Consider the following 24,121-nt stretch of genomic DNA (forward strand, 5'->3'; position numbering starts at 1 on the left):
CTACCAAGAGCGCCTCATCTGTTGCATCGACGGGACGCACTTAGGGCATTCAGTGCTACCGTTGCCATGGCATTGGCCATGTGCAGAAGGACTGTCCAAGTCAGCGGGCATATATTGCTACAGAAGATGGTTACATCAGCACCTTTGACATTGAGGATGAAGAAGACCGAGATGCAGATGAGGAGGACGGCAAAGTCCTTGGTGACGAGGCCACGGTGGCCTATAGGAGCATCATTGTATAGCGGGTGCTTAGCTCACAAGTCCAGCAACCTAAGAAGCTACAACGCCATAACTTGTTCCAGATTTTCTTCGTCATCAGCAACCGTCAAGCACGTGTCATTATTGATGGAGGTAGCTGCAACAATTTGGTGAGTTTTGATTTGGTCAAGAAGCTTGGCTTGACCACACGCCCACACCCACGTCCATACCATATTCAGTGGCTAAATGATTCTGGTAAAGCAAAGGTAACACAAACTTGCAGAGTTTCATTTTCCATTGGTTCTTATGCTGATTCTGTTGATTGTGATGTGGTACCTATGCAAGCTTGTTCACTTTTATTGGGTCATCCTTGGGAACATGATAATGATGCTACACACCATGGTAGAAATAATAAATACACTTTTGTGCATAAAGGAAAGAAAATTACTTTGGTACCTTTGACACATGCTCAAATTGTACAAGCTGATAGAGAATGCACTGCTAGTTTGAATGATGTTCAATCTAAAAATTAGCAAGTTGCTAATTCTATTTTCCCACCTAAAAAGGATAAGTCTACATCTATTTCTAAGGCTGAGGGAATTAAATTGAAGGGTGGTGTTATGCTTGCAACAAAATGTGACTTTGCTGAAATTTCTGATGATGATATTTGCTATGCTTTGGTATGCAAACGAGCTATGTTTTCGCTTGATGATATTGTTAGCTTGATGCCTCATGCTGTCACTAACCTTTTGCGGGAATATGAGGACATTTTTCTAGCTGAGATACCCCGGGGCTGCCACCTATGAGAGGAATAGAGCATTAAATTGATTTAATTCCAGGAGCAACCTTGCCCAACCGTGCTGCCTATCGAACCAATCCCAAGGAGACTAAGGAAATTCAGCGCCAAGTCTAAGACCTTTTGGACCGTGGGTATGTACATGAAAGCCTTAGTCCTTGTGCCGTTCCTGTACTTTTGGTTCCTAAGAAAGATGGAACTTGGCGTATGTGTGTTGATTGTAGAGCCATCAATAATATTACTATTCGGTATCGTCATCCCATTCCTAGGCTAGACGACATGCTTGATGAGTTGTGTGGTTCTATAATTTTCACTAAGATTGACTTGCGAAGTGGCTACCACCATATTAGAATGAAACTTGGAGATGAATAGAAAACTACGTTTAAAACCAAATCCGAGTTGTATGAGTGGTTAGTTATGCCTTTTGGTTGGACAAATGCACCTAGCACTTTCATGCGCTTAATGAATGAGGTTTTAAGAGCTTTTATTGGTCATTTTGTGGTAGTTTACTTTGATGATATATTGATTTATAGCAAGTCTTTTGATGAACATATGGATCACTTACGTGTTGTTTTTAATGCTTTACGTGATGCATGTTTATTTGGTAACCTTGAGAAGTGCATCTTTTGCACGGATCGAGTTTCTTTTCTTGGCTATGTTGTAACTCCACAGGGAATTGAGGTGGACGAGATGAAAATTGAAGCCATAAAGAGCTGGCCAATTCCCCAAACCATCACACAGGTGAGGAGTTTTCTTGGTCTCGCAGGATTCTACCGCCGCTTCATCAAAGATTTCAGCACCATTGCTACCCTGTTGCATGAGTTGATGAAGAAAGGAGTGGTGTTCTATTGGGGAAAGGCACATGAGGAGTCCTTTGACACTTTGAAGGACAAGGTCACACACGCACCATTGCTGCAACTTCCAAACTTTGGTAAGACTTTTGAGCTAGAATGTGATGCTAGTGGAGTTGGCATTGGAGGTGTTTTGATGCAAGATGGTAAACCCATTGCTTACTTTAGTGAAAAATTGCATGGCCCTGTTCTTAATTATTCCACGTATGATAAGGAATTATATGCACTTGTTCGTTCTTTAGAGACGTGGCGTCATTATTTGTGGTCTAAAGAATTTATTATTCATTCTGATCATGAATCGCTTAAGTACCTTCGCTCTCAAAATAATCTGAATCATAGGCATGCTAAATGGGTTGAATTTATTGAATTTTTTCCTTATATTATCAAACACAAGAAAGTGAAGGATAATGTGATTGTTGATGCTTTGTCTAGAAGATATACATTGTTGTCCCAACTTGATTGTCGGATTTTTTGTCTTCAATCAATAAAAGAACAATATACGCTTGATCTTGATTTTAAGGATATGTTGCTTAATTGTAGAGAGGGATGTACATGGAATAAATTTATGATCAATGATGGATTTTTGTTTAGAGCTAACCGCCTATGCATTCCAGTTGGTTTTGTTCGTCTTTTGTTGTTGCAGGAGGCACATGGAGGCAGATTGATGGGACATTTTGGTGCCAAGAAGACGGAGGAGGTGCTGTCCACACACTTCTTTTGGCCAAGGATGAGGAAATATGTAGAGCGGTACGTGGCTCGGTGTGTGAAAGGTCCTAATATGGCTAGAGGGGGGGTGAATAGCCTATTTAAAAATCTACAAATCAACTAGAGCAATTTGATTAGTATGACAAATAGCGTAATGCAAACTTGCTCTAGCTCTACAAGGGTTGCAAGCCACCTATCCAATAATTCTAGCTGCAATGATTACTTAGGCACCCAAACTTGCTATGTAACTACTCACTAAGAGCTCTCAATCTTGCTACTCTAAAGAGCTCAACTAGATGAATGACAATAATAAAGCAAGCTCTCAATTCTAATTACACTAAAGAGCTTGTATCAACTAGTTTGCAAGAATGTAAATAGGTGAGTAGGGTGATTATACCGCCGTGTAGGGGATGAACCAATCACAAGATGAATATATAGCCAATCACCGGGAGAATTCAAATGACAAGAGACAACCGATTTTTCTCCCGAGGTTCACATGCTTGCCAACACGCTAGTCCCCGTTGTGTCGACCAACACTTGGTGGTTCGGCGGCTAAGAGGTGTTTCACAAACCTCGTCCACATGATAGGACACTGCAAGAACCGACCCACAAGTGAGGTAACTCAATGACACAAGCAATTTACTAGAGTTACCTTTCAGCGCTCCGCCGGGGAAGGTACAACTCCCCTCACAATCACCGAAGATAGCCACGAACAATCACCAACTTGTGCCAATCCTCCACCGCTGCTCCAACCATCTAGGTGGTGGCAACCACCAAGAGTAACAAGCGAAATCCGCAGTGCAACACGAATAACAAGTGCCTCTAGATGCAATCACTCAAGCAATGTACTTGGATTCTCTCCCAATCTCACAAAGATGATGAATCAATGATGGAGATGAGTGGGAGGACTTTGGCTAAGCTCACAAGATTGCTATGTCAATGAAAATGTGCAAGAGATGGAGCTTGAGCCGGCCATGGGGCTTTAAATAGAAGCCCTAACAATTAGAGCCGTTGTACCCCTTCACTGGGCACAACGCGGCCTGACCGGACACTCCGGTCAGACTGACCGGACGCTAGCCCTCAGCGTCCGGTCGCCCGATGGACGCCACACGTCACTAGCTTCAAACACTGTTCATTAGATTTCAACGGCTACAAAGCTGACCGGACGCTCCGGCAAAACTGACCGGACGCTGAAGCCCCAGCGTCCGGTCATTTCCAGTAAGCTTCCTGAGGCGTATTTCTTCAACCGGATGCGTTCGGTCCACCTTGACCAGACACAGTCCAGCGTCCGGTGGTTAACCCTAGGCACTGTGCTGCAAGGTCAGCACGACCGGACATAGGCAGTCAGTGTCTGGTGCAATTAGATCCAGCGTCTGGTCACACGATCGACGCTGGCATCACCTCTGTCTTCTTCACCCTTGCTCAAATGTGCTAACCACCAAGTGTATCACCTTGTGCACATGTGTTAGCAAATTTTCACAAACATTTTCAAGGGTGTTAGTGATTCACTAGATCCTAAATGCATATGCAATGAATTAGGGCATCTAGTGGCACTTTGCTAACCGCATTTCGATACGAGTTTCACTCCTCTTAATAGTATGGCTATCTATCCTAAATGTGATCACACTCACTAAGTGTCTTGATCACTAAAACAAAATGGCTCCTACATTTTATACCTTCACCTTGAGCCTTTTGTTTTTCTCTTTCTTCTTTTCCAAGTTTAAGCATTTGACCATCACCATGCCATCACCATTGTCATGATCTTCGCCATTGCTTCATCACTTGGAGTAGTGCTACCTATCTCATAATCATCTTGATAAACTAGGTTAGCACTTAGGGTTTCATCAATTAACCAAAACCAAACTAGAGCTTTCAATCTCCCCCTTTTTGGTAATTGATGACAACCCTTATACAAAGATATGAATTAAAGTTCATTTGAATCCATGTTGCTTGCCCAAGCATATTTACCATGTGTAAAGGATATGGACAAGTTTCATGAACTCCATATGATAGCAATTGCTCCCCCTACATATGTGCTAAGAGTTTGGATTGTAGCTTGCACATATGCTTAGATAGGAAATATAGGAGACAATTTCTACCAAATGATGCTAAGGTATCAGAGATGGACCTTTGAAGCATGATACCAATCGGAGTACACCAATATACCATCCTTAGCACCATTAGTAACTAGACATATACAAGAACTAGAATACCCCGTGAGATCAACATTACATGCAAGGGTCTAGTTTACATAGAATGAACATAAGTCTAGTTACTTGGCCTATGCATGCTAGTTTTTCATTTCAACATTCAAACCTACAACTAGCATACACCACACAAGCATGGATATTTAAAATTAAAACTTATGCCATGCAAGCAAACATATGTAATGCTCATTCAAATGCACCATACAAGTTTATGAGCTTGCTCCCCCTATTTGTATGCTCAAAATTTTAATTGATCCCCCTTTCTTTGTCATATATTATCTCTCCCCCTTTGTTTCTTTGTTTGTCTTCTCACTATCTTACTATCTTTGTACACTATTTCTCCCCCTTTGTCATCAATGACCACAAAGGCTTAAAGTATAGATAGGGGTGACCTCAAATTATAGATATGTTGGGGTGAAACCATGTGAAATGAGGATCATTTTCCCAATTTGGTTCAATCTAGATTACTTGCAAAAGATATTTAACTCGGTTTGATCCAAGGACAAGCTTCTTCACACCTCCAAATAAGGGTTATCTTGTACCATGTTGAGTTAAACACTTATAGCTCATTTTCTAAATTAAACACTAGGTTTACAAGCCCACAAACATGTCATATGCTACCACTGGATCATTTCAAACATACAAGCAATAGTGGTACCATACAAGCATCAAATTCATTTAATCTTCATGAATGAGACTATTCAAATGGGAAATATGTTTAGATGCACTAAACAAGTCCTTAGCAATGTATGGATGACATGTCAATCAACTTTACCTTGCTTGGCTCGAAGGAGAGGCATGTCATATAAATTGGGGGGTGCATCAACACATATTGGAGAAGTCAAGTATGTTCAATTCATTCCTTAGCTTGCAAAACCTCTTCTCATCAAGTGGCTTGGTGAATATGTCGGCAAGTTGATCTTCGGTGCCCACACTCTCTATGCAAATGTCCCCTTTTTGTTGGTGATCTCTTATGAAATGATGGCGGACATCAATATGCTTTGTTCTTGAGTGTTGAATTGGGTTGTTGGTGAGTTTTACGGCACTTTCATTGTCACATAGCAATGGCACTTGCTTGAACTTGATTCCAAAATCACTCAAGGTAGCCTTCATCCAAAGTAATTGAGCACAACAACTACCGGCCGAAATGTACTCCACTTCGGCGGTTGAAAGTGCTACACTATTTTGCTTCTTTGATGACCAAGATACAAGTGATCTTCCCAATAGTTGACATGTGCCTGATGTGCTCTTTCTATCAACTTTGCATCCCACATAATCGGAATCCGAATATCCAATCAACTCAAATCTTGCTCCTTTGGGATACCATAATCCAACATGTTGTGTATGCTTCAAGTACCTCAATATTCTCTTAGTTGCCTTCAAATGACTTTCTCTTGGTGAGGCTTGAAATCTAGCACACATGCATACACTAAACATCACATCCGGCCTTGATGCGGTCACATAGAGTAGGCTTCCAATCATAGACCGATACATCTTTTGATCCACCATGTTGCCACCAGTATCACTATCCAAGCTTCCACTTGTCCCCATTGGTGTACTAATAGCTTTACTATCATCCATTCCAAACTTCTTGAGCATGTCCTTGATATATTTGCCTTGACTTACAAATGTGCCATTCTTCATTTGCTTGATTTGAAGACCAAGGAAGTAACTAAGCTCTCCAGTCATGGACATTTCAAACTCACTTGCCATCATCTTGCCAAACTCCTCACAAAATTCTTGATTTGTTGACCCAAAGATGATATCATCAACATAAATTTGCATTACAAACAAGTCATTCCCAAGCTTCTTGGTGAAGAGAGTGGTGTCAACCTTTCCCATCTTGAATCCCTTAGAGAGTAGAAAATCCCTCAATCTCTCATACCATGCTCTAGGTGCTTGTTTCAATCCATACAAAGCTTTTCTCAACTTGTAGACATGGTTGGGTTTCTTCTCATCTTCAAAACCGGGAGGTTGCTCAACATACACAAGCTCATTGATGTACCCATTTAGAAATGCACTTTTCACACCATTTGGTACAACTTGATGTTGTGGGCACAAGCATAAGCTAGCAAGATCCTAATTGCTTCCAATCTTGCAACCGGGGCATATGTTTCTCCAAAGTCAAGACCTTCAACTTGAGTGTAACCTTGAGCCACTAATCTTGCTTTGTTCCTTATTACTATCCCATCTTGATCTTGCTTGTTTCGAAAGACCCACTTAGTTCCAATCACATTGTGATCCTTAGGCCTCTCAACTAAATCCCATACTTGGTTTCTTGTGAAGTTGTTTAGCTCTGCATGCATAGCATTGATCCAATCAACATCCCTCAAAGCTTCATCTATCTTCTTAGGTTCAATGGATGACACAAATGAGAAATACTCACAAAATGAAGCCAATCTTGATCTTGTTTGCACACCTCTTGAAATATCACCAATGATAGTGTCCAATGGATGATCTCTTGCAACATTGGTTGGTTGAAGCACTTGCACTTGATTTCTAGCATTTGATTGATCACAAGGTTGCGATGATGAACTAGCCATTTGTTGATCTTGCACATTGCCATCACTAGTGCTTGCTTGGATTTGATCATGAGAACCACTAGCTTGCACATTTGAGTTAGAGAGCACTTGGTTCTTGTCATCTTCAACATCAATCACCTCTCTAGGCCTTAACTCACCAATGTCCATGTTCTTCATTGCATTGACCAATTGAGTGCCTCTTACAGCATCTAGATTCTCATCTTCCTCTTGGGAACCATTTGTTTCATCAAATTTCACATCATGAACCTCCTCAAGAATACCACTAGCCAAATTTCAAACTCTATAAGCCTTGCTAGTAGTGGAGTAGCCAAGCAAGAAACCTTCATCACATTTCTTTTCAAACTTGCTTAATCTAGTGCCTTTCTTCAATATATAGCATTTACAACTAAAAACCCAGAAGTATGCTATGTTGGGCTTTCTTCCATTCAATAGCTCATAAGGTGTCTTTTCCATCATAGGGTGACAATAGAGTCGGTTGCTATAGTAGCAAGCCATGTTGATTGCTTCGGCCCAAAATGAATGACTCACATTGTACTCACTCAATATTGATCTTGCCATGTCAATCAAGGTTCTATTCTTCCTTTCAACTAAGCCATTTGATTGAGGAGTGTACTTAGCTGAGAATTGATGTCTAATTCCAAATTCATCACACAACTCATCAATTCTAGTGTTCTTGAATTCACTACCATTGTCACTTCTAACTTTCTTGATGGTTGTTTCAAACTCATTGTGAATGCCCTTGACAAATGATTTAAATATTGCAAACACATCACTTTTGTCACCAAGAAAGAATACCCATGTGTATCTAGTGAAATCACCCACAATCACAAATCCATATTTATTTCCTCCAATGCTAGTGTATGTGGTTGGTCCAAACAAGTCCATGTGCATTAACTCAAATGCCTTAGATGTGCTCATCATACTCTTCTTAGGATGTGTATTACCAACTTGCTTTCTGGCTTGACATGCACTACATAGCTTATCCTTCTCAAATGTGATATCTTTCAAGCCTCTAACTAAGTCATGCTTAATCAACTTGTTCAATTGTTTCAATCCAACATGACCAAGCCTTCTATGCTATAACCAACCCATGCTAGACTTAGTGATCAAACATGTTGACAATTGAGCTTCTCTAGCATTGAAATCAACTAAGTATAGATTCTCATATCTAAATCCTTTGAATATCAAGTTAGAGCCATCTACACTTATGATCTCTACATCATCCACACCAAATATGCACTTGAAACCAAGATCACACAATTTAGCTACCGACAATAGGCTGAAGTTCAAGCTCTCTACTAGTAGCACATTAGAAATGCTTAAATCATTGAATATTGCAATCTTACCAAGCCCTTTGACCTTGCCTTTGCCATTGTCACCAAATGTGATACTATCAATCCCATTGCTCTTGCTTTCATTGATTGAATTGAACATTCTTGGATCATCGGTCATGTGTTGTGTGCACCCACTATCAAGCACCCAATGCCTTCCTCCGGCTTTATAATTTACCTACAAAAGAAGATCAATTCCTTTTAGGTACCCAAACTTGCTTGGGTCTTTGTAGGTTAGTCACCAAGGTCTTTGGTACCCAAATGGCCTTCTTCTTTGAGCCCACAATTGGTGTACCAATGAACTTAGCCTTTACACCATTGGCACCCTTATAAAGCATGTAACAAGAATCAAATTTGATTGAGGATACATTCGGTAGCTTGTTCTTGTTAGTCTTGCAATTTTGCTCTATATGCCCAACTTGCTTGCATCTAATGCAAAACCGACCATTGCCCTTCACAAAGCTAGCTTTGGGAGTGACAAAGGTCGCCTTGCCTTTCTTGGGGGTATAGCCTAATCCCTCTTTGTTGAGAGAAAATCTTTGGCTACCCAAGCACTTTAGCAAGTGGGCTTCTCCACCATAGGCATTGCCTAAGGCACGAGTGAGCTCATTCACCTCCTTCTTGAGGTTCTCATTTTCCACCATTAGTGATGTATCATTCATAAGTGGAGTGGTAATGATTGTGCTACAAGAAGTGTTAGTAGGAGCAACAATAATGGGTTCATGAAAAGATTCATCAATAAGATCACATGTTAGTCCCACATCACATGTTATGATCACTTGCTCCTTCTTTGCTTCCTCCACTTTGACTTGCTCAATAAGAGAGGAGTGAGCCTTTTCAAGCTTAGAGTGAGCTTTACCAAGCTTCTCATGGGCTTCCATTAGCCTCTCATGAGTGGCATTGAGCTCATTAAGGGATTGCTCAAGAAATTTGACTTTCTTGTTCAATTCCTTGCACTCCTTTCTCTTCATCTCAAAGCAAGTATGCACTTGCTCACACATGTCCATGAGCTCCTCCTTGGAGTACTCCTCATCATCATCATCACTCCTACAAGCATCACTTTCACATTCATCATCATCACTCACATCATATTTTACCTTGGTAGGTTTTGCCATGAGGCACGTCGATGGAGTGTCGAAGATGGAGGGCTTGTTGTTGATGGCAATGCTTGCTGGTGCTCTCTTGATAGATTTCTTGTCATCATCACTAGAGCTATCACTATCCGAAGAGCCATCACTATCCCATGTGACCACATAGCCTCCACCCTTCTTCTTCTTTTGGAAGGTCATTCTCTTCTCCTTCTTCTCCTTCTTTTCTTTCTTATCCTCCTTGTGCTTCTTCTTCTCATCCTCATCATTGTCACTATTGTATGGACAATTTGCTACTACATGATCGGGGCTTTTGCAATTGTAGCATCTTCTCACATACTCTTTCTTCTTGGTGTGATCTCTTCTCTTTCTTGCACCATAGCCCTTCTTCTTCATGAACTTGCCCATCTTGTGCACAAAGAGAGCCATAGCTTCATCATCAATATCACTAAGATCATCATCACTTGATTCTTTCTTGGACTTGCCCTTGTTCTTTGATGATGATGAGCTAGCCTTGAATGCTATGCTTTTCTTCTTCTTGTCTTCTTCTTCCTTCTTGTCATCCCCCTCCATTTCCACACGGTATGTCTCTTGTGTCATGACATCACCTAGTACTTGGTTAGGGGTAATATCCTTCAATCCTCCTCTTATGATTAGCAATCTTAACATCTCAAATCTTGGAGGTAGGCACATCAAGAACCGATGAGAGACATCATCATCCTTGATCTTATCTCCTAAAGCCTTCAAGTCATTGACAATTACTTGCAATCAATGGAACATCTCCGAAATGCTCTCATCTTCCTTCATCTTGAAGCTTGTCAATTTGTCCTTAAGGATATACAACTTGGCACTCTTCACCGCCGGTGTGCCCTCATATGTTTCCTCCAATCTCTTCCACACCTCATTTGCTATTTCACAATCCTTGATTTGCTCAAACACCTTGGAATCAATGGCATTGTATATAGTGTTGAGAGCCATTGTATTGCATTGCTTGTTGATCTTATCTTGGTTGGTGGGATCATCGGGATCAATGATAGCATAGTCATTCTCGGTCACTTCCCATACTTGATCATTGATTGAACCAAGATACATCCTCATCTTTCTCTTCCAATAATCATAGCATGTGCCATCAAAGAACGGTGGTTTGCCCCCCACATGGTTGAACACAACTTGAGCCATAATTTGACACCGAGGTTGTTAAGCCTTCAATCAAATGGTGACCATGGCTCTGATACCACTTGAAAGGTCCTAATATGGCTAGAGGGGGTGAATAGCCTATTTAAAAATCTACAAATCAACTAGAGCAATTTGATTAGTATGACAAATAGCGTAATGCAAACTTGCTCTAGCTCTACAAGGGTTGCAAGCCACCTATCCAACAATTCTAGTTGCAATGATTACTTAGGCACCCAAACTTGCTATGTAACTACTCACTAAGAGCTCTCAATCTTGCTACTCTAAAGAGCTCAACTAGATGAATGACAATAATAAAGCAAGCTCTCAATTCTAATTACACTAAAGAGCTTGTATCAACTAGTTTGCAAGAATGTAAATAGGTGAGTAGGGTGATTATACCGCCGTGTAGGGGATGAACCAATCACAATATGAATATATAGACAATCACCGGGAGAATGCAAAAGACAAGAGACAACCGATTTTTCTCCCGAGGTTCACGTGCTTGCCAACACGCTAGTCCCCGTTGTGTCGACCAACACTTGGCGGTTCGGCGGCTAAGAGGTGTTTCACAAACCTCATCCACACCATAGGACACCACAAGAACTGACCCACAAGTGAGGCAACTCAATGACACAAGCAATTTACTAGAGTTACCTTTCGGCGCTCCGCCGGGGAAGGTACAACTCCCCTCACAATCACCGAAGATAGCCACGAACAATCACCAACTCGTGCCAATCCTCCACCGCTGCTCCAACCATCTAGGTGGTGGCAACCACCAAGAGTAACAAGCGAAATCCGCAGTGCAACACGAATAACAAGTGCCTCTAGATGCAATCACTCAAGTATTGCACTTGGATTCTCTCCCAATCTCACAAAGATGATGAATCAATGATAGAGATGAGTGGGAGGACTTTGGCTAAGCTCACAAGATTGCTATGTCAATGAAAATGTGCAAGAGATGGAGCTTGAGCTGGCCATGGGGCTTTAAATAGAAGCCCTAACAATTAGAGCCGTTGTACCCCTTCACTGGGCACAACGCGGGCTGACCGGACGCTCCGGTCAGACTGACCGGACGCTGGCCCTCAGCGTCCGGTCGCCCGATGGACGCCACGCGTCACTAGCTTCAAACGCTGTTCGTCAGATTTCAACGGCTATGAAGCTGACCGGACGCTCTAGCAAAACTGACCTAACGCTGAAGCCCCAGTGTCCGGTCATTTCCAGTAAGCTTCCTGAGGCGTATTTCTTCGACCAGACACGTCCGGTCCACCTTGACCGGACACAGTCCAGCGTCCGGTGGTTAACCCTAGCCACTGTGCCACCAGGTCAGCGCGACCGGACGCAGGCAGTCAGCATCCGGTGCAATTAGATCCAGCATTCGGTCACACGATCGACGCTGGCATCACCTCTGTCTTCTTCACCCTTGCTCAAATGTGCTAACCACCAAGTGTATCACCTTGTGCACATGTGTTAGCAAATTTTCACAAACATTTTCAAGGGTGTTAGTGATTGACTAGATCCTAAATGCATATGCAATGAATTAGGGCATCTAGTGGCACTTTGATAACCGCATTTTGATACGAGTTTTACTCCTCTTAATAGTACGGCTATCTATCCTAAATGTGATCACACTCACTAAGTGTCTTGATCACTAAAACAAAATGGCTCCTACATTTTATACCTTTGCCTTGAGCCTTTTGTTTTTCTCTTTCTTCTTTTCCAAGTTTAAGCATTTCACCATCACCATGCCATCACCATTGTCATGATCTTCGCCATTGCTTCATCACTTGGAGTAGTGCTACCTATCTCATAATCATCTTGATAAACTAGGTTAGCACTTAGGGTTTCATCAATTAACCAAAATCAAACTAGAGCTTTCAGTGTGCTACATGTCAAAAAGCTAAGTCGCGGTTGAACCCACATGGTTTGTATATGCCTCTTCCTGTTCCTTCTACTCCTTGGGTTGATATATCTATGGATTTTGTGTTGGGTTTGCCAAGGACTAAGAGGGGGAGGGATAGCATTTTTGTGGTGGTTGATCGTTTTTCTAAGATGGCACATTTTATTTCTTGTCATAAGAGCGATGATGTTGTTTATATTGCTGACCTTTTCTTTCAAGAAATTGTTTGCTTGTATGGTATGCCTTCTACTATTGTTTTAGATCACGATGCAAAATTCTTGAGTCATTTTTGGCACACGTTGTGGAATAAATTGGGGACCAAGCTGCTGTTTTCTACAACATGTCATCCCCAAACTGATGGGCAAACTAAGGTTGTGAATTGAACATTGTCCACCATGTTGAGAGCAATTTTGAAGCACAATTTGAAGATGTGGGAAGAGTGTTTGCCGCATGTCAAGTTTGCATATAACAGGGCGGAACATTCCACCACCAAGGTAAGTCCTTTTCAGGTAGTGTATGGTTTTAACCCCCATGCTCCTATTAATCTTTTGCCTGTACCTACTAGTGAGAGAATACATAGTGATGCTAGAGAGCGTGCTGATTTTATTCGTAATTTGCATGAAACAACTAAAGCAAATATTGAAAGAATGAATGAAAAGTATAGAATTGCTGGTAGTAAAGGTAGAAAAGAGATTAAACTTGAACCTGGTGATTTGGTTTGGTTACATTTGAGAAAAGATAGATTTCCTAAGCTGAGTAAGTCTAAATTAATGCCAAGAGCAGTTGGTCCTTATAAGATAATTGAGAAAATAAATGATAATGCCTATAAACTTGAGTTGCCACCCGAGTTCGGGGTTAGTCCCACCTTTAACATTGCAGATTTGAAACCTTATTTGGGAGAAGATGATGAGCTTGAGTCAAGGACGACTCCATTTTAAGAGGGGGAGGATGATGAGGACATCACTCCTTCGGATGTACCCACTGATCCTCCAACCGTCATGCAAGGTCCAATGACCCGAGCTCGAATACGTCAACTCAATTTAGAGGTGAGCTCGTTCTTAAGCGATCATTTTTACACTTTTGAGAATAGACTACTACCTAATGATATTATCTTGCTTAGGAACATTAGAGAGGGTCATGAAGGACTTAGAGGAATAAGAAAGAACACAACCAAATTGCAGATGAAACATTAATCTCACGAAGTTGGGGTCTCACAAACCGATGAACGACGAAACTATTCTTGATAGAATAATCTAAGCAAAACCCAAAACCTAATGTCGGTGGCGGCGTATGATTATAAAGGTCTTAGGGTCGTCGCCTACCTTGGACGTGCCCAATAATGGGCCCAAACATGATACACGGTCCAACGGACCAAAAGACGGTGTCGCAGCACCCTGGCAGATTCTGGACGCTGACTTGTTTCGATTATTCCTATTGATTCTGAAGGGCTTTTGATGTGAGGCCACTTGTATTGTCTTCCTTATCAAATTAGCTTTCCAACCATATATGGATCGTCTAAAACGGAGTCCGGATGCGTCCTAGGTGACCAGTTTAAGGCAGACTGGTCCTGAAGGCCGTGGCAAACTCGAAATCATGTTGGACTAGGCCTCCAGTTTCTATCGGACGTCCACTTGTTTTGACAATTACTGTTGACTCTAGTCGAATTTTAAGGTGAGACCAGTGCCATTGGAAGTTCCATGAAATTATCTTTCCATCCATATAAAGAACGCCCAAAACGGACACTGAATGCGACCTGGGCGTCGTTTTTAGTACGTGCTGCTCCTAGACTCCGAGACGGGCTCGAACTTGAGTTGCTTTGGGCCTCCACCTCGGGGACTCGAACCAAATTAGCCTCGGGCCTCCTTCTTGACTTGGACACCCTTGCTGACCTCCTACCCCTCCATACCATGCGTCAAATATGGTTATATGCATGGGTGTCATGTCCTCATCACCACCTGTTAGTGTGAGAGGGAGCGGGCTAGGGCGTCAGCCAGAGAGGGAAAAAGGGCAGCGCGGCACGTGCGGTGTCTATTGGGCCACGAGGTTGGGCCTACTAGCGGGGAGAGAGGGAGAGTGGGCTGCGGAGTTTGCCGGCCCATGCAGGAGAGGGAAAAGGAGTGGAGAGCTGGCCGAGCTGAGCTGGGCAGCATAGAGGGGAAGCAGGCTACGGGCTGAAATAGGGAGGGAGAGAGTGAGTGGGCCTTCGGGCCAGATTGAGGAAGAGAGGATTTTCCACTTTCCAAATCCTTTTCTATTTTATTTTCAAAACCAAATTCAATTATGAACCAAATGCAAATTCAAATAGAGTTTCAAATATACTTTTCAACTCAAATAAAAATGGGCAATTTTGGTAGGCTTACAAAAATAAATTTACAACCCTTTTAAACTCTTTTATTTTCCAATTCTCTTTTTCTTTCTTTTCTTTTACTTCAAAGCCATTTTTAATTTCATTTTCAAAAGCATTTTGAATGCATTTTGAATTTTGGATTCAACCACTCATTGCAATAAATCAAATGCACTGGCATGTATGCACATCCATGTTGCTACTCCTTATGATGAATTTTAATAAAATGAAAAATATTGTTTTTCCTATATTTCATGTCCACAAAAATTCATAAATAAATCATTTTAATCCTATTTTCAAAAGTACAAATTTTAGGGTGTTACACTTAGGTATGGCAATGGTGAATGCCCTACGGAATGTCTTCTGAGGGCGATTGGCTTGAGCTTTTGGCTGAGGAGGCCTATACTTAGACGCTGGTGGACGGAACTGTGGCCTGGCTGCCACTGGAGCTCTAGACTGAGATGACCCTAATGCACCTGCCTCAGTTCTCTTTTGCGATCCTTTGCTATTGCGTGCAAGTTGTTCTAATTCTCCTGGGTTAAGGCTTCACTAACAAACTCATTATAGGTGGCACACCTTGAGTTGGCCATAGTCTTCATTAGCTGTGCCAAGGCCTCTTTTAAAACTTTCTATTTTCTTCTTCTTTGTGTTGACAAACTCTGGGGCATATCTAAAAAGATTGTTGAAGGCATGCATGTACTCAGTAAGGGTTTTGATCCCTTGAGTAAGCCTCATGAACTCGGTGGCTTTCATGCGCATTAGCCCTAGGGAATGTGATGTCCCCTAAAGGCTAACTTGAACTATTCCTAGGAGACCTGTGCGTTTGCAGGTAGAGAAGACAGGAAATGGGTCCACCATATCCCTGCTAATTGTTGTAGTTGATGGGACGTATATTTGGCCTTCAGATGCTCAGTAACCCTCAACAGACGGAACTTCTGCTCTATCGTGTTAAGCCACTCATCCGCCTGTAGCAGTTCTTCGGCCTCTTTGAAGATAGGGGGCTTAGTGTCTTGGAAGTCTTTGAACGAGCTGTACTGATTTGGTTTAGGCCCTCAAAAGCAACTACCTGGGCACCTTCCCAATGAGTTTTTCCTTCAGATTCTGCCTTCCACTCTTGCCACAGGGGTGCTTGGGTATGAGCTGGTATGGTTAGCTGCACCTCATACCATGGTTGTCCTTCCAGGTATACCTCATTCCAGAAATAGAGAGGTGGTTCGGTATATCCCGCATAATGCAGGACCCTCCAAAGTAGGGCAGGGGTACCAAACATTTCCAGGAAAGTCTCACTCCTAGCTGATGATGCCATCTATTTCAACAAAATGGTGCAACTCTCGTGAGAACAACGTTATAATAGAAAAGAGTTACATAACTGAATAACAGACTTATAAGGGGAGGAACAATGCAAGTGTGTAATGAATGATTGATCATGATGCATGTACGTTTCATACGTCCTCACAAACTTAGGAAAATTAAACTTCTAACGACATACACGGTGGCATATAAATACTTTAGTATCAAAGCTAACTCTCCCCATTAGACCGCACGCTCACATCTTGTGGTCATGCCACTAATCATCTTACCTTGGGCATAGAGGCAATTGATCCATATATTACCACTCAAGTGAATGGCATTCATACAATAGCACGCCGTATGGATGACAAAAATAAAAAAACCCCAAGTTAGTACTTCATTAGCCACCTGAAATCCTTAACTGGGCATAAAGGAAGTGATCATTGGCACACTTTAGATTCAAACTTTATGTTTAAACATATATATATATATATATCAGTTGCCAAAACTGGTTTTAGAAAAATAAAAACATTTATTTTAAATACACATGTGGCAATTAATATTGAATCTTGCTCTGATGCCAGCTATAGCAGAACCGTCCAATTTATAAGAGCACAAGTACAATAGCAGCCCGCAAGCGGTCGCACTGTCATACTTGAGCCCATATAAACTCGGTACTTCGTCGAGTACCATGAAGCGTCTCGATTCAACCAACATACAACCAAGATCGTACATGATTCAACATACATGTCACACGTTACATAAAGTTCATAAATACAATTCCATACATCATAGTACGATTAAAAGTTATTACAAACCAAGTTCAGGTAAAATAGTAGCGGAAGCAATTAAAGTTTGAAACCAGCATCTCCATCGTTGTTCAAATACTATGCCAGCTCATAATCACAATCCCACAAAAGTATAAGAGAGGGATTAACAAGAGATGCCTTACCTAGGGCCCTACTCCTCATCCACGGCGGAACAGAAGAAGTTCTTACAGTAGCCATGGTACATCGTATTATCTGCAACAATGGGAAATAAACCCTGAGTATAAAAAGGTACTCAGCTAGACTTACCCGTCATAAACTAAAAATAAAGTGACTCCAAGGATCATGCAAGGCTTTATAAGTGGAGCTAGCTTGACAACATTTTACATAAAAAGCCACTAATTCAACTATACCTTTTATAATTCGGTCATCAAGTTAATTATAACTATTCATCTCTAGATTAGCGGCTAACATGTGCCAAACAAGTAGTATATTGTTAATGACAGCACAATAATAACCATAGCCATTTAATATTTCATTCTCAGAACCATTCCACTTGCCATTAACATTACGATAGAAGGAAGCTCAGTCAAGTTTCTCACTATCCGGGAGAGACGGCGATTCGAATCGATTTCAACCAGCTGGGAATTTATTCCTAACATAAACACAGGTAGATCAGATCAACGGTTACCTTAGGTCACCTTTGGTATAACTCAGGTCCATATTTCGCGGGTTCGATCAGCGCCGCACAATCAGGGACGACCAGCTGCCAGGACGTTCAGGCTCGGCCTACCCTTGGGCTCACGTCTGGCTCCCCGCACAACCTTACTACAATCCAGAGTGCGCACTCTTACAGAACGGGGCCTAGCCTGAGTTGAGCTACTCGGCTTTGCGATCGAAACGAGTTATCTGACCAACTAAGTGAGAGGCATGCGTTCAAAATGACCGAGGACCAACAACGGTACGGTCCTTAATCGGCGTAGACGAAATCACATGAGTCAACCTACAACATAGACTCCTTTCAACCTATATTTACAACATCCATGGTTCTCTTACAAGATAGCATATATAGTCAACCGTGGTTCAGTGCCCACCTATATCTCATAGGTGACAGAAAATCACCTAACTTCTACCAGTCTAAGCATAACTAAGTATATATTCGATCCTGATCCTATACAGGGTTAAAGGTATATATCTAGACAAGGTAGATCTATGCATCAAGTGTTTCCAACCGACTCTTATAACCTAATGCATCAAACATAAAAGACTCAAGTGATATTTTATAATACATGGAAGACTTAGAATGCTCCGAGGCTTGCCTTTGATAAAGGAAGTTGGCATGTGATCCGGGCACTTGGGTTGGTCCTCAAAAGCTTGCTCCTCACCTTCGAGAGCTACGGGCTAAGGTGCCTCCTGTTGTTCCTCCGGCCTTTCGTCGAATTCCAATAGAGTTATCCCCTCAGACGATCATATATGCATGAGCAGAAAATAAGATATCATGAATGCATATATAATAACATGTATAATATGATATGATGTGATGAATGCATCCTAATAAGTGTTCTCAGCAGCATTGCATTAAGGTGATAACAAGTTACATTTTCTTTTACTGAGTAGATGCATATCGCTTCTGTAGAAACTTAAACAAACACTTATGTAAATTATTTTGTGGACTACAAAACAGCAGCCACTTGTTTTGACCATAACTAAAGTTATACACATCAAAATAATATGGTTGTGGATATTCTGGAAAGTTTATGAAATTACCAACAACTTTTTTTTAATCATCTTAATGTGATTCTGCAGCTATCTAGGTCAAACAATTCAATCTTTAAGATATGTCCAGAGAGCAAGCATTTCAGATAGCAGACTTCCAACCACCATAATTCTCAAACCATAAGGTCTATGACTGAAAATTTAACACAAGGTAGATAAGTAAGTTATCTATAACTTTATTATTAACCATCTTTACTGAAAAGATCATTATCATCATGAAATCATCACCACAACAGAAACTACACATGCAGCCATCTTGAATTATAAAGCAATAATTAACTAGTTGCCTATAAACAAATACTTCTAAGCCTCACTAACAATATCAACAGATTATATGCATCACACACGCCACAGAAAATATCTTGGTTAAGCGTAACTAATTTATTTATATTCATTTATTAATTTCGTTAGATAATAAGGTGATTTACAAAGCAAATATTTCTAGTGCTCAACAAATTCCGAGAAAATTACAGTAGGCTACACATGACCCTAATAGTCTACTGCACAAATTTTATGCTATTTGGATAAGTATAGCTACCTCTACAAAAATGACAAGTTATATATGCTTATTTTAGCAAAAATAGTTTAGCATAGTGAAAAATATCAAGCAACAGATTTAATATTTTTTTACTTTCCTCCTAACATGAGAATATTGTGTAAAAATTTATATGATCATATGTTATGTATTTCACTAGAATCTAGCATTAATTAAGATTAAATAGGAAGACCATATTACAAGTATGTCTACTGTAGGTTCAGTATTTTTTCTAGCTAGAGCATGTCAACACAAAACCAGCAAAATTGAAATCACAATTTTATCACTTTTCTAGCTCAAGTTATGCATTTTACAAGATATAAACTACTATAAAAGCACTTATCTTGCTCAACTTAATTCTCCCAAAAAAATACCCTAAGCAGTAGATTTTATATTTTTATCAAATAGTACTCTTCATGATGAATCCAACAAAATTTGATTCACCTCATTTGGATACTCCTAACTCAAGATATAATTTTTGTAAGTTAGCAACAAAATCTATGAAAAATAAATAAAGAAAATCAAATTTCCACTCGTGCGCTACAGCTAGGTGCACCCGGTCCATACACCCACTACGACTGACAGCAGGGACCCGCGGTCAACGGGACCCACTGGACAGACGCACAGAGCAGAGGCGACGCTTTGACCGATGAGAACTCGCCGACGGCGAGGTCACTGGCGACGAGGTCACCGCCGTTATGTTCCCCATCATCACGCGCATCTACTGGTACCCTAGGTTTGCTCGAAGGATCACCGAAGCTACCTCGCCGGCGAGCATGGCGGCTCGGCGGCGATGCACGATGGTGCTTCGGCTATCTCCGACGACGGCATGGCTAGGCGAGCGCGGCTACAACATCCTTGAACCCTAGCGAAGCTCTACGGCGGTGAGGATTGGCCGCGTGCATGGCAGCACGGCAGCGTTCTACTCCGACGAGGCCGGCATCGGCCTTAGGCTCTTGCCTTGAGTTAGACCTAGCTCTAACCTAACCCTAACAAGAGGAACGCGTGAGCGAGACAGCTCGATGGAGCACGGCCACAACGAGCGCAAGCTCGATGACGCTCCAGCGAGGGCGTGGCGATGGCGAACTTGAACTGCGGCTATACATGGGCTTGAATGGTGATGCTAGAGGGTCGGCAAGGTGGAGTGAGGCATGGCAGAGCTGTGTGCGCGAGCTATCGAAGAATGGCGCGACGACGGTGGCGCGTGAGCTCGGTGACAATGGCGCGGCGCGCTGCGGCTTCGTTCGGGCGCAGTGAGGGCGAGAGCGAGGCGAGTGAGGAGGGAGGGCGCGTCGCTGCTGTTTTGCTGCCCTCATCGGCCTAACTGGTGGGACCATCGTCGGCGAGCAACCACCACGCAGCGCGCGCGGCCACGACGACCGGCGATTTGAATCTGCTAAGTCCGATTCAATTGACTGACAGCACTATTTCATGCCTCTATATCTCTTAATCCAGTTCGAGTTAGAAAATTTGGTATTAGTGAAAGTTGTAGAGCTACATGAGTACTACAAGATTGCTTAAAGGAGTTTGGCCTAATTCCCAACGGTTTTCAAACTACAGTGCTCCAAAGCAAGGTACTTTGAAACTAAAAACCAGTTTAGGACTTAGCAAAATTTTCTAATCTACACAGCATTTTGTTGATTTTTGTGAGCTTTGTTTGACTAAGTTAGACACTGATTTAGCTCATAACCCTTAAATAAAGTTTGTTACCCATGATGTGAACTACAACTTTTATTTAGGTCATACAGCCATGCAAACGCTCTAAGCTACTGTTCAACTTTGGTCAAACTAGCATCATGAAAATGGCATTACAAAGTAAACCAACACTTAGAAGCAAAATTGGCTTAAGTCATGAATATAAACATTGTTCCAAATATTATTATAGATGTATATAAGGTATTGTTGTGACCTTACAACTATTTCATACATTGGTCATACATGATTACAAGCATAAGCATATATATATATATAATCAACATTTCATGCGATAATGTATAAGAATGAGATGAAATTTCATATGCTCATGTTCATGAATGCTTGGATGATGCTTGTGCTCATGAAATGCAAGTGCCAAATGCCATGCTGAACACTGGGGTGTTACAATTGATATACCAAAATTATCATCGTTAACTCAGAAATCACATCTTTTTTGTATAACCAAAACAAAATGGAACACAGCTTCTAAGAGGCACATTTCTAAATTGATAGAATGGTATTTGGTGTATATCAGACATGATACTATGGCTACACATTTCTACAAACGGAGCATAGTGTATTTCCGTCGAGGGCAATATGCCGAGCATATAGAAACAAAACATAGCATTGTTAATACAGAGGCAACAAATAAGGTGAAACAGAAATAATGAATCCCACTCCCAGGAAGCAAACACACTACTAATTCTCAGTACTACCATTGACATTGAGACAGTTGAGTGAAATGCACCCAGGGTACCAGACTTACAGTGTCAGACCTCATGGTCCAATTAGTCTGGCAGGTCATTTTTTAAAATGGGCTAAAATTCACAAGCAAGCACTAATTTTACTCACAACACAATTCGGTAGCTCAAAGCTTTTAAAGTCTAATATATGGTTTTACATTAAAAAAAAAGGCTTACTAAAACAAGCAAGAACAGCAAGTGTGGTATGCCAGGAGTAGCACAAATGAAAATATATACACGTGTGCTAAACACAACAAGTTACAAATACAAATACGGAAAAGGCCTAATGAAGAAATCAAATAAGGAAAAGCTTACACTGGGAGTTGCTTATCCAAATCTCTCTGCAGCATCAATTGATTACTGGAGTACTTTATTATGCATGCTGATCATGTGTTCATGACTAAGTGAAGACGGGGAAAAGCATCAAAAACTTGACACAATGGTTGCAGGTTACTCATCGTATTTTTGTTGCTTGTTGGATACTTTGCGCCCTACCCAGACTTTGCACAGCAAAGAAATACAAAATCAAAATTGTGTGCTTACACAGAGAGGAAGACAAGCCAGGCTGTGTTCGCTAATTTGTTGTGAGAGAAAAACATTGTACCATGGCTGATAAGCCAGGTTGATAAGTTCAAGCGAACAGGGCCATCAGCTTATTTAAATCTCTATGCAGCATCACTTGATTACCAAAGATGCTTGCAAGTTATTACAAATAAAAGACACAAGGTTAAAAAGGCATGACATAACCATAATAGAGTGTGTTCATGACTCATGTGAAAAGGGAAAATAAATACCAGACTCAAGGTATAGTTTCAGGTTATTACTAATCTGCAGTGCTGTTATTACTAGACAGTTGAGAATCATCAGGAGTGACTCCATCCTGCTGAGATGAAACAGCTTGCCAGCACAGATTAATACCGTTGTTTCTCAATGTGACTCAGAATTATCATCACGAAGCACCGCCACAGTTGACAAGCCATCGAACAATGGTTTTTCATCCACACAACCAGCATTACCGTCGATCGAGAAGAAGTCATGGTGGACAAGACTTTCTTTGAACCTATGCCTGCTAAGCTTCAGATAAACGCTCCATTCATACCGGGCCAGCAAACTGCCATTGGCACCAGAAATGTGCTGCACATGTTTCCACAGGTTGCCTGATCCCACACTTTTAGAAAGGACGAGCACATCGAGCACATCTCCTTCTGGGTCCAGCACTGGTAGCAGAGAATAAACCAACCCCGGCAATTTGATCCGGTGGTTCATAGACCAGGACCAGCTCCCATGATCCTGTAGCACCCAGAGATCAGCCGTGCCACCGCCGTAGTGGTACAATCCTAGGGCGCCGCTGTTCATCTGAAACAGCTCAAGAAAGGGGCCCTCCACGGGCGACAGCAGTTGCTGGAAGGACTCGGCCATGGTGTCGAACGCGACCATGTTGTTGACCTTGCCGTTGCCGCCGGGCAGCATTACCGGCTGCCAGTAGATCCTGCCGTCTGCCACGACGTGCGGGTGAAAGTACACCATCATCGGCATCGCCATTACCATATCCCCGGACGCCCACGGCGCGGGAGGCTCTCCGACGCACCTGAGCTCGCGGGACCCGACGGTGTGCACGTGGTACACGGCGTGGCCGTCCTCGGCTCTCTCGAAGCAGCACAGCACCCGGTACGATCCGGACGGGCGGTGAGAGTAGAGCGCGGAGATGCAGGAGGCGCCGTGGAGCAGCGTGAGGGGCGCGCGCTGGCGGGTCGCCGGGTTGCAGATCTGGAGGCCGCCGTTGGCGAGGAGGATGAGGAGGCCATCGCAGGAAGCGAGCACGTTGAGGTCGTCCGCGTTGGCGGCGGTCCAGCCCGTCGTCCGCGCGACGGGGCGCCGCTCGCCGGTGCGGTGGTCCAGGGCGTCGATCCTCCTCTCCTCGGTGGTCCTGTCCCCTTTGGTGAGGAGCGGGAGCGAGGGCTGGCGGCGGTGGTGGGCGAGGAGGAATTTGGCGTCTGAGGTGAGGCGGCGGCGCCAGGAACGGCAGACGGCGCGGCACCGGAGGAGGGGCTTCGCCGGCAGACGAATCAGGATCTCCCAGACAACGAGATCCTCGGGGAGCAGGGGGCCGCCGCCTGCCGCTGCTGCCATGATAGTGGCCGCGATTGGATCTTGGAGAAATCAGAAAAAAAAAATTTAG

At 42.4% G+C, this 24,121-nt stretch overlaps 1 protein-coding gene across 1 annotated transcript; it reads right to left on the minus strand.

The window, feature by feature from the left end:
• Positions 1–22,840: 22,840 nt before the first annotated feature.
• LOC136490029 (putative F-box protein At3g52320) lies at positions 22,841–24,121 on the minus strand. Its single transcript, XM_066486529.1, has one exon. It carries the CDS (start codon positions 24,070–24,072, stop codon positions 22,870–22,872), a length of 1,203 nt encoding a protein of 400 aa, XP_066342626.1. The 5' UTR covers positions 24,073–24,121; the 3' UTR covers positions 22,841–22,869.

This window comes from Miscanthus floridulus, chromosome 10 (genome assembly GCF_019320115.1).
Source record: "Miscanthus floridulus cultivar M001 chromosome 10, ASM1932011v1, whole genome shotgun sequence".
Taxonomy (NCBI): Eukaryota; Viridiplantae; Streptophyta; class Magnoliopsida; order Poales; family Poaceae; genus Miscanthus; species Miscanthus floridulus.

Excerpts from the sequence above, each read along its gene's own strand:
- LOC136490029 (XM_066486529.1), bottom strand. The coding sequence starts at position 24,072 with ATGGCAGCAGCGGCAGGCGGCGGCCCCCTGCTCCCCGAGGATCTCGTT.